General features: G+C 36.2%; 1 protein-coding gene across 24 annotated transcripts in view; it reads right to left on the reverse strand.

Moving 5' to 3' along the window:
- MFF (mitochondrial fission factor) overlaps nt 1–19098 on the reverse strand; it is a 32026-nt gene that overhangs the window by 9285 nt on the left and 3643 nt on the right. For 5 of the 24 annotated variants that reach the window (XM_035006963.1, XM_035006962.1, XM_035006964.1 and 2 more), the window contains 7 exons: nt 18237–18414; nt 17101–17321; nt 15987–16156; nt 9766–9854; nt 7092–7166; nt 5757–5834; nt 2244–2402 (listed from right to left, as the gene is read on the reverse strand). In XM_035006963.1, coding sequence (XP_034862854.1) covers nt 2244–2402; nt 5757–5834; nt 7092–7166; nt 9766–9854; nt 15987–16156; nt 17101–17321; nt 18237–18274 — 830 coding nt within the window. In that variant the 5' untranslated portion in view covers nt 18275–18414. Of the gene's footprint in view, nt 1–2243; nt 2403–5756; nt 5835–7091; nt 7167–9765; nt 9855–15986; nt 16157–17100; nt 17322–17398; nt 17526–18236; nt 18415–19098 lie in introns of all 24 variants that reach the window. The other 19 variants (XM_035006969.1, XM_035006971.1, XM_035006968.1 and 16 more) reach the window with 9 other exon arrangements.

The raw sequence follows: 19098 nt of genomic DNA on the forward strand, positions 1-19098 counted from the left end.
CCTACTTCTTGTATCTGCAAAGTCATGCCAGACAGTTCTCTTGTAGAAATAAAAACTGATTTGGTACTTACAATTCTGATTAAATCTTGTTCAACATTTAGATCATAAGAAATTTAAATATAATCATGGAGGGGAAAAAAAAAAAAAAAGGAACCCTTTCAATAATGAAAGCATCCAGTAAGACTAATAAGAATCTAACCCTCCAGGCTCCAAGGTAACAACTAATGGTGTGTATCCAGGAGCAAAGAATTATTAACACAATTACTTCATGAATTTTAAAAATCTCATTTAGGTAAACAAGAAAAGATCATTCCTTTTCAGAAAATGGATTTTAAAGCTATCAATTCATTACATTAAAAAATAAAGAAAATTTCATTTAGGGCTCAAAACAGCTTTTCATAATAAAAGAATACAAAGTAAATTCTAGAATAGTAAGATTTCTGATTTTGTATTTTTGAACTTGAAGCAAAATTCTTTTCCATTACGGAGAAGGACTGTTTTGTGAAGCCATAATCACTTAATTTATATCGAATTTATAAATATCTTTCTCATTCAGATATTTTCCCTGTAATAGCATTTGATATGACAAAATTTGACCTCATAATCTGGTCTCTTCTAAGGACCTACCGTAATTAAAAAGTAGAAGAGGGTACCTGGTGAAGAATAAACCTATTTTAAGGAGGGAGTTTTAGAAAATAGGCCTTTGGGAAGATCAGTTCTTAAGTGCCAGGTACTTCATATTCAATATCATTGGAAGCATCTGCCATGACCCTAAATAAGGAATTTGATTGAGGCCATTATTACCTATATCTTATATAAAGATGGTGGTGGGGGCGGAAAGAGTCCTCACAAGAATCTAGAAAACTAGGTAATACTATTATTATCCCTCTATTTATAAATGAAGAAAATGAGGCCCAGAGAAGCTAAGCAATTTGTCCAAAGCCCTCATGCAGCTAGCTATTCAGTGGGGCGGATCATGACGAATCTGACTGGCCCCCTGAATCCATGCTTTTTCTTCTGAACCATGCTGCTTCTTACAGAATACAAATACTCTCAGATAGTCCTCTAAACCTTTGGGGAGGGGGATGCATATGTATACACACATGCATACATACACATACATGTACATATAATTTTTCCCTGCTACGAGCTTTCTGTTTTAAGCTCTTTCCTGGTGCAGCTTTAAGTTCTGGGGCCCAAATGGATAGCACTGCATCAACCCTGGGAAGGCTTAAAAACACCAGTCAACAGTAAGGACAAGTGTTCATGAAGTATGGCAAAACCTCTGAGGCTTCTATGAGGATCAAAAGCACTCAACAAGAAAGTCTGTTCAGAGCGAGCCACAAGACATATCAATTCCTAAGGTAAGAAACAAGGTTTACTGGAAGGGCCAGCTTAATTTACTGGGAATTCTTCAAAAGTTAACAGTCTACTAAAATGACCATGAAAATTCAAACACTGGCTCACAGAGTCACTAGATAAAATGCTTGGAGTTGAAATGAAACTGCCTATACCTTTCCCACACTATGCCAAAAAGCTCCCCAAATGTTATCTTTTAAAAACACTATATAGTGAAGAAGCAAGGGCAAAAAAAATATCTGAAATAATGGCCAAAAAGAATTTGTATGAGCAAGCCTAAGTGTACTACTACTGATTTCACTTGGGGATGTTCAAAAGTGAGAGAAGTTATCAATACTGAAAAATATCAGTATTTCCAAAAAGATAACAGCACTTGGGATTTCCAGTACAGGCCTAGAAATCCGTAGCTAAAAGGAAAGTAAAAAAGTGTCCTGGCAGCTACACTGATACTGTCCTCTCAGATTTGCTTCATTAATCCAACAATATTAGTATCATAAATGCTTCAATCAAAAGACTTACTAAAGAAAATCAGTATGCTTCAGTCCAACATCCTACACTCAGTCCAACAGGAGGCCTCCCCATATTCCAATGGAGTCAAGTACTCAGAACAGGTCAACAAAGCCTTTGAAAAAAATCATTATACTTCCTGTATATAGTTATTAACTGAATACTCTCCCTGACTGAAGAGAAGCTAACAGAATCTTGTGAAATGTGAATTTTGGACAATAATTTCAAATTAAAAGAAAGCAAAGCAAGTTGTTTAAAACCACTTCATCTTGGAAAGAGACGAAGGTGCAAACACAAAAGGAAGACACCACAGTCCACTAACAAGGAGCCAAAAAAATATGCATTACAGCCAGCAAGAGTCACTGATGGCCAATCACCTGCGATTTTCATCCAGCACATCCAAGATCTGCTGGTAAGCCCTACGGGTGGAAGACTGGATAAGCGACAAAATGCCTCGAGCAGAGGAAAGATTAGCTCCATCTTCAGGTAACACTGGGGGAGGACAGACCCGAATCTGTTGTGGCGATGGTGTCACACTGTTCACACAAGCACAGCAAATGAAGAGAAAAACACTCAAGTCAGATTTTTATAAAACTTCAGCTGAGCCGTTTCCCCAAACCCTTAATATTTTAAGAATTATCTTCGTTTTCTTGTCCCTTTTCCCACCCTTCACTTTCCCCTACGAAAACAGTCAAACCAAACAAGTTAATAAAAGTATTAAATTGTTTTTTAAAAAAAAGCAGCTACAGTGCAACATCTGTGACTGTGTACCCTTACACATCAAATTAAGCCAACTGAATGTGAAAAAACAACTCTGGAGCAGGAAGAGAACTACAGCAAGCGGTGGGGTCAACCCCGAGCTTTGGAGAAGCGGCGTTCTTTATTCGGTGTATGTATTCCAATCCAGTCAATCAAACCTCTCACAACCAACACTGCACTGTGACTTAGGGGTGGTGAGAAGGTTCAGACAGAGAGTTCTAGTAGAACAGTGTCAGAGCTCAAACACACGAATCAAAGTGATTCCATGAAAACGCCATTTCAAATACTTCACAAAGAAAGACAATGAAGCAAGCTGAGTTTAGGATGTGTAAATTAAAAATGAATTAAAGTTTCAGGAAGCTGTAACAAAAGCATTTTGATAGCTTCATTATTTTAAAGCATATGGTCTCTAGCTAAATGACTAAAACATAAAACTACTCCCAATTCTGTGCAGAGAGTGAACAGAGGCAGGAGATTTCTTAATTCTCCAGATGGGTCTTAAACAACCATTTCTGGGCTTCTTGGCGACATAATCTTAATCTTTCTTCCCTGTGTAAGCCGAGAGTCACAATTTCCTTGGCTCCGCTGCCAGTGCTTAATAGAAGCTAAACATACTTGAATGAAGCGATTTTAGTTATAACATAAAGTCTTGAGCTTGGTGTATTTTCACAGAGCAGCTTAATGGTAGGGCATGATCAGCGGTGTGAGGTATTTAAGTGATACCAGGACTTGGCCATCTGGTTTGTCATGTTAAGAGGCTTTGTTGCAATAGAAGGACCATGACCCTGGGATGTGGGCTCAACACTTTTTCTCAGGGTCAGGGCAAAACCCCTTAGGCTAAAACTCATCCTTGTATATTTCATCCAAAAGAATGAAAGTGGAGCAGACAGTGAACAACTGAAAAGAGGAAAATCTTTTATTTTGACTTGTGTAATCTTTTCTAACTTAACATGCATTTTGTTTGGAAACCACAACATAAGTGGGATCATTTTTGAAAGGACAGCTGACATCTAATATTATTCCCAGAGTCCCTAGAACATTAAAAACATTAAAAACAAAATCCACAATTTTGTGAATAACTTTGAATGTCTTGATAATCCTAAGTGAGAAGTATTATAAATACGAAAGCCATGTTTTCCAAAGACTATTTAGAAGAGAAAGATCTAAGCCATATCTTGGCATATTGAGAAATTAATTTATCACGGCTGATTCTTCACAGGAATTTGGCCTATTGCTGTCAAGATAAATGCAAACTTCTAGGTACAGGCTCATGGATGATTACCCTAAATGTCTGTCCAGAGATTCTGGAATATATATAAGCCAATTTAACAACTGACCCATGATACTTGGCCAAACCCACATTGAGCATCCAAGAAGAGTAAAAAGAAATCAGTATTATTTGGGATACAAAGTCTAGGTACAAACCTTCTACTCAGCCTTCACTTTAGGGAGTACAGGGAAAACCTGAAGTTCTTGCTCTTTGTGAGAGACCAGACTGAATTCATGTTAGAAAAATGTCACCAGAAGCAGAAATAAGAAGGCCAGTTCTGCATTACTATAATCAAACAATCCAACTTACATTCTCTTGATAGAGCTGCCAACAAACTGGGCTAAATTTAACTTAAGTTGTAAAAGACTAACCGGTACAATATTCTGATTTAATAATTAAAGTTTTTGTCTTTGCATTTTAGGGCTTAAATCGAACACTTCGCACATCATTCTGCATCAGTAAATACATTAGCTACACACTAACATATTAAAGGCTATAATAATCAGCATTTAGAATTATAATCTTAGAGCAACAATGTCAATAAACTAAATCCAAATTCACGACAGAAGTTTGACGGATTTTTGTCCACTAAAAATTACAGAAGGGTTACTTCCTTTGAGAGAAATAATTTTGTCAGAAACAAGTGATAGGAACTATTTATTTAAAGTTCTAAAAGTGCAAGTATTTCCTGTCCATACATGTGAAATCAGGTGGTCATTTATAAAGTAGTCAAGCATAAACTAATTTCAGAATAGCTGCAAAGAATTCTTAGGAGGGAATGCACAGAAGGTTGAGTATGAAAACAGTCAACAAGATCTCTGCTGATTCTAAGATTCTACACATGATCATATGAAAATTGGAATATGGTAACAAATGAAAAAAACTTACAGGTTCCTCACCTGTAACTTAATGAGACAAAATATTGTAGAAAGATAAAAGATGAAATTAAGTCTTTATCAATACTAGTAAAGATATTTATTTCATCAAAAACCAACATCAAAAGCACACTTGGATTTCTGGTTGTTTCTCAAAAGAAGTTAAAAGTTCCAAAGAGTAGTAAGAAATTTAACTTACTTTTCTGTATTTATTTGGTAATCCTTCATAAATACCAAAAACAGAACAGGAACTATTTTTAAAACTGTTGACCACTTTGGGCAGTATAGGTATAGATTAAATGCCCTTGATTAACATTTATTTCCATCTACAGTTGAACCAAATGATTAAATCACAAATGACCAAAATTACCCTAGTTAGAAGCAATAAATACTTTAGCAATTTTTTCTTTTTTAAAGCTTCAAGTGGTCTTGCAGGTGTTTTTTTTTTCGAATAAGTTTAAGAACAAAAAAGAATAAGCCCATTTTAGCAATCAGCCTGATGCTAGCTGGAACTTCCACCACTGACTGGCATCAGCTGTGGAAGGAAACAGTGCTTTTAGGATTTTCATCTCTGTCCACTCATCCACCCAACCAAGGTGTAGTGACTTTTTCTTTTGACAAGTGAACTACTGTGAAAAACAAAAAAGTAAACATATTGCTAAGGCACTGGGATTATTAAAGCAAATGTTATAATATTAGTAATTTAATAGAAATGTACTTTGATAATAAATTGATCTAAGTAATGTTATAAAACAGCAAAATCTCAACTTTATCTTTTTCTTTTACAAAAGATTAGGAAACTTTGAAGAAAGCACTCATGTTTACCATATCATTTCATCAGTAATAGATCCACCTCATGCATATATGAAATCTTACTACATAAATGTTAACTAAACAACACTAGCCAATGTGAGAACTAAAATTTAAATGAAAATTTATTTGGCATAACTATGTCATTATTAAAAGATCAGTCCAAAGTCAAGTACCTCTTTCCCCAAGGGTTTTCACAGGAACAATGTTTCTCAAACTGTGAGGGTATAACCTCTTTGGTGAGGCTCCAACCTCTTCCAAAAAAAGAGTAAAAGTAAAATCATGAAAAGGGGGAGAAAAAATTTTCATGGAAACACAAATTTTGTACCATTTCTCTTGAAAACATTTTTTTTTTTTTAAGATTTTATTTATTTGACAGAGACAGAGACTGAGAGAGAGTGAGAGAGAGCACAAGCAGGGGGAGCAGCAAGCAGCGGGAGAGGAAGAAGCAGGCTCTTTGTGGAGCAGGAAGCCTGATGTGGGGCTCAATCCCAGGACCCTGAGATCATGGCCTGAGCCGAAGGCAGATGCTTAACCAACTGAGCCACCCAGGTGCCCCATTTCTCTTGAAAAAAAATTTTTTTTAAAATATTTCTTTTTTTCTTTTCTTTTTTTTTTTTTTTAAAGATTTTATTTATTTATTTGACAGAGAAAGACACAGCGAGAGAGGGAACACAAACGGGGAGTGGGAGAGGGAGAAGCAGACTCCCTGCCGAGCAGGGAGCCCAATGCGGGACTCGATCCAGGGACTCCAGGATCATGACCTGAGCCGAAGGCAGTCGCTTAACCAAATGAGCCACCCAGGCGCCCTCTCTTGAAATTTTAAATAGAAAACTTTAATTTTTTGCCACTGTCTAAGGCAATTTCCTGGTTCCTAGAAGCATAATAAGAGAACTAGAATAAGAGAAAAATCAACTTCTGTGATGAACTGCGTTGGCTCTTGAATTCCTATACAGCAGGCTGAAATATCCCCACAAGAGGTCAGTCACTCCCACACCTTGTTCTGTCACACTTAGAGAAAGAATGGGTTTAAATGATCTCAAAACATTCTTCTAAGCATTATTTTAATCTATGGAATTAAAAAAAAAAAAAACTTAATGACAAACACTCTTAAACCCCATTCTCCTTCTGGATGAAAATAAGGCAGACACCAAACCTGGTTAAGTTGAATCTATAGAGAACTAATATGCCAACGAAAGCAAAAAAAAAGAAAATAAAAAAGGATGCTTGGTCCTTATGTGTAAATTATTCCATTTTACTTTCACCGCTATACTCCAAATCATACATAACTTCCTTAATTGGTCCAGTTGTCTTTTTCTTTTTTTTTTTTTCCTTAACAAAGTGTATGATGACAGTTCGAGAAATCCTAAAACCCAGGTACTGAAAAGCCAGACAGTAAGAGCATTAGGGTATTATGTGATGATAATTACTTAGTGAAATATTAGTATAACACAAGCCTGCAAAATCAAAACAACTCCTAGTTGTGAAAAGCACAGCAGATAAAATCTTACGTGTACTCTGGTGCAGAAATCGGTGCCTGGAACCTTGAAATTTTATTTCTTGGGGCAGAATCTGATCTGTGCCACCTTAAATAACAATTATGCTTCTTTTACATATTCAGCTTTTATAACAGAAAGAAAAAGCTAGATACAAGTCTACTGGTCAGAATTCATTTTTTGTGTCAATAGCGGACAATAATCAATCCTACTAACTCTTGAAAGCAATTAAGAAAACAAAGGCCAGTGCTCCTGCTCTTACGTCTGTACGTACTTCTACTCTTAAAGCCAAGGAATAAAATAAAATGGAGGCAGGCAAAGGTTCATGCACAATGACAATTAATTTTACATTACAAAGAAGAGACTAAAATAGGCAAAGACAGCAAAAGTTTAATAACTACATTAGTGGAAGTAAAACGTAGCTGTTTTACATCAACAATTTCTTCGTTACCACACTACCAACACTGAATATATAATAAAGCTCATTATATAAAATTCCTAACGTTAATTACATATAGAAGGCTTACAAATGAATTCAATTATAAATTTTAAAATTAATAGTGGTAGGGGAAGAAAAAGCAAGGTTACATTATTAACAAAAAGATGGTCAAGCATCTTTCCATAACATGGTAACATACATAGTAAAAAAGTATGGTTAATCTAAGTATGGTAATATAAGAATTTCACTGTGAAAATGTAGTTAAATATGCATGTTATTTTTACCACCAGAAATTAAAACATGAGATTTTCAGTTTTGTTAAACATCTAGAAAGTGCCATTAAGGCAAATGAAACACAAAAAGAAAGCAAACATTAGTTAACTCTGTTAATCTTCTCTGTCATAAGGAACTTAGGTTATTGGTAAACTACAAAAATACCTATGAACTAATCATCTACTCTAAATTATACCTCTCTAGGCTGGTTTTCAAACATAGTAAAGCTGTTTCCTTTCTCTTCAACTCAACTCAGCTACCGATAGTTACTTAAAAACCAAAAGGGATGCTATACTAAAATAGTCCTGCTTTTATCTCACTAGTGTGAAATTTCAAGTTTATTAGAGACCTAAATAATAAACCACATCTTCATATAACAGAAAAGTTTATTAGAACCCTTTGCTACCTTGAAAAATATTACAAATAGAAAATAACAAAAGCCCTCTGGCATATGCTTAATCATTCTGTTAGGTACTAAATATCAAGAAGCTATCCCAGCCATCAACTATGTAGCCTTTTTACTATTTGTGTAATATATCTGGAAATATTCTAGAAAAATGGATTTCATGGACCAGCTGACATCCCTGACAATCAGGTATCTTCAGAGAAACATAACTACCATAAAAAATTGTCATATTAATGGTTGAACTTTTCAGATATTTCCTTAGAAGAGAGATGTTCATTTTCACTTACTGTCTTCCTATATAACCCTTCAGAATAACTAGAACTACTTTGGGAGACATTTCAAGATTTTCCAAGAAATCAGAGCAGTTACAGCTCTCCTTTGCACCTACCACAAGAGAAGAGAGAGCCTAATCCCATCAAAGCCCCTTCTGCATCCGTATATTCTTCAGTCAGTTCCAAACTAGAACTTGATGTGGTTTAACACAAATGGTATATTGTACTGTGCTCTACTTTATCTGTGTATACATTTAAGTGTTTCGCTTTTATCTAGATTTGCAAACTCGGAGAGAGATGTACCATCTCCTGATTCTGTTGCAGTTCCCAGAGAAGCTAACAGGATGCTTGGCATCAAATATGGTTCATGATGAATGAGTTCATGAAAACTGACCAAAAATGTAATGAGGAAGATATATTAATTTACATAAACAATCTAAATCATCTATTTAAAAAAGCTACAATCACCAATGGATTTGACACTTAAAATTCTGAACAGATTAGATTTTAAAGGGATATTTTATCTGTAAAAATCCATTAATTTTAATGAAACACCAAAAATTCTGCCTGATCTAAAACATCTTATAGCAGGGTAGCTTTAAGATCACAGTATGATAATATAACCAAAGAAAAAAGAAAAGTTTAAACAAACAGCCCTTTAAACAACATACTTGTATTTTTGGAAGATGAAATGGATCTAACAATTCAATGACTCAGTAGGCAGAGAGCTAAACAATAACCCAAGGAAAGTAAAACAATTCCACTTGCCTAAACTACATTGTTTACCATGGCTCTTTAGAAGCAGAGCTGAAAGGGCTGGTTCACAATCTGAGGACAAATTGAATAACTTGAAAATAAAGACACTTAGAGTGTTTTCCTTTTGTTTTGTTTTTTCAACCTACATGCTAAACATTTTTGAAGGTTGCACAGAACTGAGCACTTACATTTATCAATCTCTCTTAAGTATGCTTTATAAGCAATTCCCCAAATAAGTAAATCATACTTCTAGAATTCTGCCATACACATAAAAGAGGATATTGCTACTGGAAACTTCTCACAGCATATTTTAAGGCTATAAAAATAACTGCAAAAATGTAAAATTGATGTAAATGTAAAATAGATTTCAAACACTTAAAAGCAAATTATTTACTTTTTTCTTAGGTAGGAAACACATACGGTTCCCCCCCCCCTTTTTTTTTTTTTTTCATATTTGGGAGTAAAAAAAAGAATTATTTAGAAAAAGGAGAATACATGGAGAAAACTAATGAAGGAGATACACTGCTCAGTGGTTCTACTCACATGGAGTCAGCTCTGACCAGCTGTCCGTTTTGGCGAACAGCATTTTCACTCATAGAGCGCTCTCTTTTTAGCCTGCCAACTGCACGGATCTGTGGGGCACAAGGAAAGGGAGAGGAATAGAAAATATTCTTAGTAGCCTAGTAGCTACTTAGCATCAAAAGAACCTTAATCCAAGGTTAGTCACAAAATTTACAGAGAACATAACCAAGATTGCTGCCAAGCATGAGTACAGGTTAAAACAAAACAAAACAAAACAAAACAAAAACCACCTACTTACTATAATGCAGATAAATTTAGGAATGCTTCTTTACCTACTGAAAAAAACTACTTCTGGTTTCTATTTTTTTTTTATAAAGATTTATTTATTTATTTATTTGACAGAGAGAGCGAGAGAGGCAACACAAGCAGGGGGAGTGGGAGAGGGAGAAGCAGGCTTCCCGCCGAGCAGGGTGCCGGATGCGGGTTCGATCCCAGGACCCTGGGATCATGACCTGAGCTGAAGGCAGACGCTTAACGACTGAGCCACCCAGGCGCCCCTGGTTTCTATTTAAGTATCAATCTTACTTGGTACCATTATATTTTTATTTATTGTAATTCATATAATACATTTATATTAAGAACAATTTACAACAGTTTTTAAAGGCATGTATATTATAGGAAATGGGATGTAGTAGTATTACAAATAAATGTTCCAGGCTTCTGGGGTTAAAACAAATTCAGATTTGGTTGGATATTTGAAAACTAGACCAAAAAAAGCCTTGGTACTAGCTTAAAGGTTTTGGCATTCCAGAAATGGCCACAATCTCCCACCCCACATGCTCTCTTCTTACAGAGTATATCACTGACCTTCTCCATTAAGGGACAGGATTTATGTTCCCTTCCTTTGCAGTTGGTTGGGCTGGTGACTGCTGTAGAGATGATGCAATGTGACTTCTGAGACTAGGTCATAAACAGCAATAAGGCTTCTGCCTATCTTCCCTAAGCCGTTCATGTTTGGAACAGGGGCACCATGATGTGACGATGCCCACGAGTCACGTGGAAAGGCCATGTGTAGGTGCACCCACCAGCAACTGAGCCAGTATCAACAGATATGGGAGTAAACCGTCAGAGGATTGTAGACTCAGGCTACAGAGTCATCCAGAGTCATCCCTAGCTCTGAGACTTCCTAGCTTAGACCCAGATGTTGTAAAACAGAAACAAGCTTTCCCCATCATGCCAGCTGCAAATTCCTCGGACACAGAATCGGGGTCCATGAGCAAAATGAAATTTTGGTTCTTCCTTTCTGTTTTAAGCCACTTAATGTGGGTTATTACAGAGCAATAGAACAATGGTAATCACTAACTTTCCTGTTTAGGGTTTTTTTGTTTTTAACTAGAAATAGCCATGGCAACTTCATCGTTTTTTTTTAAAAAGTAAACTTTACTATAAAGGACAATTGGTATGTGAACCAAGGAATTTGAAAGTTAAGATTTTAAAAAACACAAATCAGTACCTAGTGATTTTTTTAAAAACCTGAGAGTAGATTACCAGGTTACAAGCACCTTCAATGGAGAATAAATCCAGATTCCATGACAACAAAATTTAAAACCACACTATACAGTACATAATTTCAGAGCATGGTTTAAATTTGGTTATGGGTTATGAAACACTTAACCACTTGAGCAAAAGGAAAAAAAAACACTTCTAGAAACAAAAAAGGAGTCAGTTTGGAGCCTACTGTAAGAGCTCTTTACAGTTAAACCAAAAATAAAAATTACTTTAAAGCAATATATATATGTGTGTTAAGTTATATACAACTTAAATATATATATATATAACTTAACAATATATTGTTATATATGCATATATGTACACACATATATATTGGTGTTATATACATGTATATAGCTTAACACCTCCTCAATCAAGTACACTTGATTCAGAAAACAGTACTGGGGTGATCTGTGAGAATCCCAATGATCCCTGCCTTCCTACCTGCTGCACAGCTGTGCTCGCTTTCCCTAGAGAACAGCTCTTCCATGTTGCAGGGATCAAGATGAATTCTCTACTATTTCTGCTGTTGTGTTTTGAGAACTAAGATTTAAGCAGGACAGGAAGTGACAGAAGACAAATTATGTCTACAACTTCAACACAGCCTGGAAACTAGAGGATCCTAAGCCTGTTATTTTCACCATCTGAAATCTGATTTAAAGACAACTTACCAGGAACACTAAGCTTGATACTACTGCCATAATGGCGGGAAAAAGCAACTTCAGACAAAAACATACATTTGTCATGCCTTCTGATATGACCAAACTTGTATCCTATAATACCAAAGTGCATGGACACAGCCTGAGGTGATAAGGAACATATCTTTTAAAAACTTCCACACTTTAGTTCAGTCATGGTGGTGGTTTTTTCAATCCAAGGTTTTTATTTATTTTTAAAAATTATTTTTTTCCAACTTTACTGAAATCTAGTTGACAATTCAATTCATTCAGACCCGACCAGCACTGATTACCCATTTAAAAACTTGTATTCAGTCCTGAAGCTGAGAAAGTTTCCCAGCTTCAGGTAACCTCCTGTAGGTCTCAGGGTCTTCTGTGTCTGATAATAGGCTTAAAATTCCTCCCTCCTCATTTATACTGCCTAATCAATGCTAAGAACACTAAGAACTGTCATGATTTGGTTATTTTGCAGTTTCTTACCCAGATCAGTTTACCGTTCAGTTCCTTTATTAGTTTCCTGTGGGTAGAATCATCAAGCAATGGTCATGTCCCAGAGTTGCCTTCCAAATACAGATTAGGTATACTGAAAGGGTTCATCAACTTCCTCTCTACCAGCCAAGCCTCCAGATTTTACAAACCCTGTCTATGCAAGGGGATTATCTGCATCATGCTTTAAGCCCTCTCCATGGGTTCCCTTGGGTTCTTCAAGCCAGTTTAGGAATCCAAGTGCAGTTACTTTCTGCAAACTTATTCCTCGTATCAGACAACATTTTAGACAACAATTTCTATAGCCTTCTTCATAAGCCACCTTCTTGTAGTCTCCTTTCTTGCCATAGACCAGTGGTTCTCAACTAGGGATGATTTTGCCCTCGGGGACATTTGGCAATGAATGGAGAAAATTTTTCCTTTATTTTTGTGATAAACTATACATAACATAAAATTCACCATTTTATTTTTTATTTTTTTAAAGATTTTATTTATTTATTTGAGACAGAGAGAATGAGAGACAGAGAGCATGAGAGGGAGGAGGGTCAGAGGGAGAAGCAGGCTCCCTGCCGAGCAGGGAGCCCGATGCGGGACTCGATCCCGGGACTCCAGGATCATGACCTGAGCCGAAGGCAGTCGCTCAACCAACTGAACCACCCAGGCGCCCAAAATTCACCATTTTAAACTACTATACAATACAGTGTATTTGACGCATTCAAATGTGTAACCGTCACCTCTACCTAGTTCCAGAACATTTTTTTTTTTTTAAGATTTTATTTATTTATTTGAGACAGAGAGAATGAGAGAGAGAGAGAGCACATGAGAGGGGGGAGGGTCAGAGGGAGAAGCAGACTCCCTGCAGAGCAGGGAGCCCGATGCGGGACTCGATCCAGGGACTCCAGGATCATGACCTGAGACGAAAGCAGTCGCTTAACCAACTGAGCCACCCAGGCACCCAGTTCCAGAACATTTTTATCACCCAAAAGGAAATCCTATAATGATTAAGCAGTCATTCCCAATTCCCCTTTTCCTCAATCCAGTGGATTTGGGGGGCCAGGAAGCAGGGCCTCTAACTGAAAGCATGCTATGATTGATACCTTTCCTCTCGCATGACGATACTCATACCTTTCATTATTCTCTGCTATTAAGAACTTATAACCACTAATCTGCTTTCTGTCTCCATGGATTTGCCTATTCTGGATATTTCATGTAAGTGGAATCATAAAATACATGGCCTTTTCTGTCTGGCTTCTTCGATGTAGCATAATGTTTTCAAGGTTCATGCACGTTGTATAATGTATAAGTACTTCATTCCTTATTATGGCTGAGTAATATTCCACTATATGAATATACCACATTTGGTGTACCTATTCTTCAGTTGATGGACACTGGGGTTATTTCCACCTTTTTTTAGCTATTAGAGACATTTCTGATTTTCATGATTTGGAGGATTCCACTGGTATCTAGTACACAAAGATCAAGAATGCTGTTAAACATTCTACAATGCAAAAGGATAGCCTTCACAACAAAGAATTATCCAGTCTAAAATGTCAACAGTGCTGAGGTTAAGAAACCTTGGCATATGCTGTAAAATGACTACTCCAGAGTCAATGATTCAGGGGATCTCACTTGATAGGTTCTGACTAGCATCTGAATGAAGCATCAATGCAGCACTCAGGGCCTTACTGCCTCCTCTTTCAATCCATCTTCTAGAAGCTACTAGAATTCTGGTTCTTTTCCTTTCTCCTCTAGTCAAGAGGTTGATTGTCTTAAAGGCTGCCTGACCCTTCCGTGGACTTGAAATACAGATCATCGTCTTTGCCTTCCTTTCAATAGGCAGCTGGAACTAATGTCTGAAACGCCTCTCTTGCATCTCAGGATTTGGCTCCTGCCACAGGATCTCAACTTTTATAACAATAATATTTAAACATACAAGCTTTTAACATAAATTAGAACATGTGCTAAACACACTACACACATTATTATAGTTAATTCTCACAATAATCTTAAGCACTTGGCATTATTCTTATCTTTCTTTTAGAGATGAGCCTTGGAATTGTTAAGTAAGTTACCCAAGGTTATGTCATTAGTAAGTAGCAAAGTAGGCCTTCAGAATTAGGTCTCATTCTCAGCCTAAGTTTTTCACTCCAGTGCTATGTACTTTGGGCATTTATCACTTTTGACTAAATGTACTCCTACTATTGCAGGAGTAAACCCCATAGGTCTATTGAGGGCAATCCTGGGAAAGTAATCACTCAAGAAAGTGCCTGACTTGCTTTCAATCAGTTCTTCTCACCAAGTAGACAGTTAAGTAACTAAAACAGTGGGAGCAGAAAGATCAAAAGGAAAACAAAACTCGAAGCATATTCTCCCCTGGTAGAATCCTCACTCTAAGATATTATTATCCACAGCAGCAATTTCCACTGGGAACTTTTGGGGGGCCAGGAAGCAGGGCCTCTAACTGAAAGCATGCTATGATTGATACCTTTCCTCTCGCATGATGATACTCATACCTTTCATTATTCTCTGCTATTAAGAACTTCGTATCTTCTGTGTGTGTTGGTGTCTTTCCCTCACTCATGCCACCATGCGGAAACTCTATCTCACCACACAGGGTCTTACACAAAAGCTCAAATAATGTTTGTTAAATAAATACAATTCTACAAGTATCTCAGTGCCTTTTCACCATGTGAACACTCAAATTTAGTGCTTTTCACCAAGCATATATCTAGAATGTCCAAACTGGCACCTATATTATCTCAGTTACCTCAGCAGAAACTTTCAACCTAAGAACAGGCCATCCCCGGCACCAGGACACTGCACTCCCCTGGGTTATATGGATACTTTACCCTCGTTGGTAAGGACTAACATGAACAATGACACACAGGCAGTTCCACTATCATAAAAACATGTTTGCACATTGTCTTATACTAGCTTCATGACAACACAGAAGTTCAGAAGCTACAGTGTAAAAGCTGCAACTCTAAGTATCATCACAGGAAAGAAATTTTACAAGATTGGCCCTGAATCAATGGGAGAGGCAAGATCTGAACTTTGCTACTAACACCTCATTAGTCGAAGCTGCCATATTTAGGTCAACAGGGCTATTAATGTTACAAGGTACATTAACTTAGGCTTTTTAGCAAGCAGGGAGACGAGGTGGTATCAAGGAAAAAAAGAGCTTTCTTTGCCCTGTTTGCCAGACTTCTTTTGTAACAAAGTGACGCATTAATTTTCTATGCTAAACTCCCAACTCTTTCAGTATTGCTTAAGGTATAACCCCTGGCCATAACTCCTAGACCATGTGAATGTTAATAATTTCCACAAAACTTCCATTTTCCTGAAACATAACATTTAAATTTTAAAAAATTATTTGAGGTATCTATATACCAGAATTTATAGTAAGCAATGGTCCATGTGGAAGGCTTTCATTACATATTACTAATGTAGGATTTCTAGCTTTCAATCCTCTTTACCTTTTGCTTTTGTCTATATTTCAAATTCAGTTGATGTTAAAACTCTACTTACTTCTTCATTTTGAGGGGTTGGAGGAGGTCTTTCTAAATCCAGAAAATCTAGTGGTCTTTCACTTAGTGTAAGTACACGAGGTGGTGTTTTTAGTGCCAGAGGTTTAAAGGGAGTTGACTGAATAAGGTCAAGATCTGCTGGTCTTGAAAATGGAATGTCTTCATTATTTCCTGGGAGTAAAAAAATAAAAAGGAAAGGAGGGAGGTTTTAAAAGACAGTGGTTTTATTAAAATGTATCTGCCACTACACATCCCCTACAATGACTAAAATTAAAGACTGACAGTACAAAGTGTTGGCAAGGATGTGGAGCGATGGAAACTCTCATACACCACTGATGGGAACATAATATGTACAATCAATTTCAAAAACAGCTTGACAGGTTTTCATAAAGTTAAACATAATTTATGGTATAATCTAGCAATTCCACTCCTAGAAATATGAAAACACACATCTCTACAAGAACTTGTACTTTAATGAAGCTTTATTCCTAACAGACCCAAACAAGAAAACAGCCCAAATCTCCATCAGTAGGTGAATTCACAAACAAATTGTGGTATATGCAAATAGTGGAATAGGACTCAGCAATAAAATGGAATGAACAACTGATACAAGCAAGAACAGGAAAGAATTTCAAAAAACATTACACTAAGCAAAAGCCAGACCCAAGAGTATGAACTGTATCATTCCATTTATATGAAACTCTAGAAGAGATGAATCTAGTCTCTGGTTATAGAAAGGAGATTATGGTTGCCTGGAATTGAGGCAGGAGGAACTTAAGGAGATGGGGCACAAGGAGACCTTTCAGGGTAATGAAAATGTTCTATATCTAGACTGTGGTAGAAGGTCACAGGAGTATATGCATTTGTCAAAACTCATCAAGCTTCACACTTAAAAATTACATGTATTTTATGTATGTAAATTATGTCTCAATTAGTTGAATTAGTAAAAAATACTGTCTGAAATTTCAGGCGATTATAATAAAACTTTTGAAAATAATGTAAAGTTGTATTTCCCATCCCCTTTTCTAAATAGTATTTTGAAAAACCCAGAAGTTTTCATAAAAATACATAAAACAAAGACTTATCAGGTAACTTCATAAACAAGTGTCAAATACCTGCTACAACAATCCTCTCTGGAACCTGCATAATGACACTAGCGTTTGGAACTCCTTCTTGGAATCCTTGTTCCAGGTCGGCGTTTGGTGGCGCTACCTTTAATTTCTCCGGGACCCTCATTTGCTGACTAATACCTTCGGTGTATTCCATTTCATACTGAATTCGACTAATTTCCGCCATCTCAGCAGCAGTGGGAGAAGGAAATGCTGCCCCACTCACTCTGTGGGCAAAAATTTAAAGACGGGGTGACTGTTAAAATGTCAGTCTTCTTTACGAAGTGAAGTTAGAAGACAATACCTTGTAGGAAGCGCAAAAGGAGACTTCTCATTTGTGAGTAGTGAATACGTACAAAGGAAAAGTAAAAGACTGAAGAAAATGTTTTCTTCAACATAATGCCTTCTCACTTATCAGCTGAACTGGCACCCTAAGGATATTGGTTAAAAGCAAAATTTTAAATTATTGTATAACCACAAAACAAATGTGCACACACATATACACTACCTTTCTCTCTGCATAGCTATGCATGCAGCTTATAAATCAAAAATGAATGAAATAAAACTTAAATTAAAATTTCCTAGTTAATAATTTGAGGGAAAGCTGCTAGGATTTTATAAAAATAAATTAGGAATTGCTGTCGTGCATGAAAAAAATAAAACCTTTTAATGATGAAAATCAAATTCATAAAGTAAATAAGGCTAATTCTAAATTTATTTAAAAAATGTATTCCCCTGAAAAATCACAAGATACAAATTCAAACTTCTCTTACTGAATGTATACCTGGTGACTGAGATGCAATGAACACCAAATATAGAATATGTAGCAATGAATCCTTCCTGGATGCATTCGTTTCATGGGATTAAAAGCTTCACATTAACCTGTATTTAATTTCATATTTACATGTATATTTTTTAAAAAGCATAACATGCCTTAATGGGGAAAGACAGTACAAATGCACTGAATAACTTTCTAAATTAGAGAAGGATCCATGCTTCAGGAAAATGCAGAGAAAAGTTACCCCCAAATACAAAATGTTGAAAGAAGTGTAAAAGAGCATGGTTAGCCGATGGCAATCAGCTTTAAAGCCACTATCTCTCAAGCCTACAGTACCAGCTCAACTGAATAAAATGTCACTGACCTTCCTAGGGGTGTGTCACTGCTTGTTCTTTTACTCATTTTTAATACAGTAAATACACGTCTAGAATAGCTATTAAGATACTGCTACCCTGTAGTTCAGTTTACTTTATACAACAATTCCCCTACAGATCTGAACTTTTTTGGAGGTGTACATAACAACACGGACACTGCTTTTCCAGCTGTAAAAAAGAAAGAATAAAAATCAGTATTTCAACAATTCATTCATTAAAAAAAAAACCATGAATAAAAGTAAATATCTACTTAAAATTATCTCTAAGACTTGATTTACAAAACCAATTCTCATATTTCTCCCAAACAGAGTTATTCTATACCTCAAAACTCATAAAGATGATTTTACACACAGTCACTATTTTATGATTTCCCAAACAGGATAATCAAACGTATATAAATATATGAAGTCAGAGTAAAAAAAAAAAAAAAAAAAATTTTGCCATAAGACTCCTTTAATCATTATATTCTGAAAGGGGAAAAAGTCCTTTTCTTTTTTAAGGCTTAAGTACAATACAAGGAAGAAATCACGAAGAGAATGTAAAGGGCAGAAATAAATATATCTGACGTAACCTAAAAAATTGATGTATAAGTAATGGTTTCCTTAAAAGGAAATGGCTTCAAAAGCCAAATTACACTGAATTTTCAGCAAAAGATATCATATATAAATCAAGGGCAATAAAAAGTAAAGACGGTATAAAGGTGAGTCATACCTGGGGTATCTCCTAAACTCCATGTCAGAGATGCGTTACAACCCTTGAACTACCTCAGTAAGATGCTTAGGAGAGTTCTTGGAGGTTGCTCGGAGTGCTAAGCCCTGACAACTGGCTAATTATGACTGCTAAATTGCTTCC

This window comes from Mirounga leonina, unplaced genomic scaffold (genome assembly GCF_011800145.1).
Source record: "Mirounga leonina isolate KUSES-001 unplaced genomic scaffold, KU_Mleo_1.0 Mir_151, whole genome shotgun sequence".
Classification (NCBI taxonomy): domain Eukaryota; kingdom Metazoa; phylum Chordata; class Mammalia; order Carnivora; family Phocidae; genus Mirounga; species Mirounga leonina.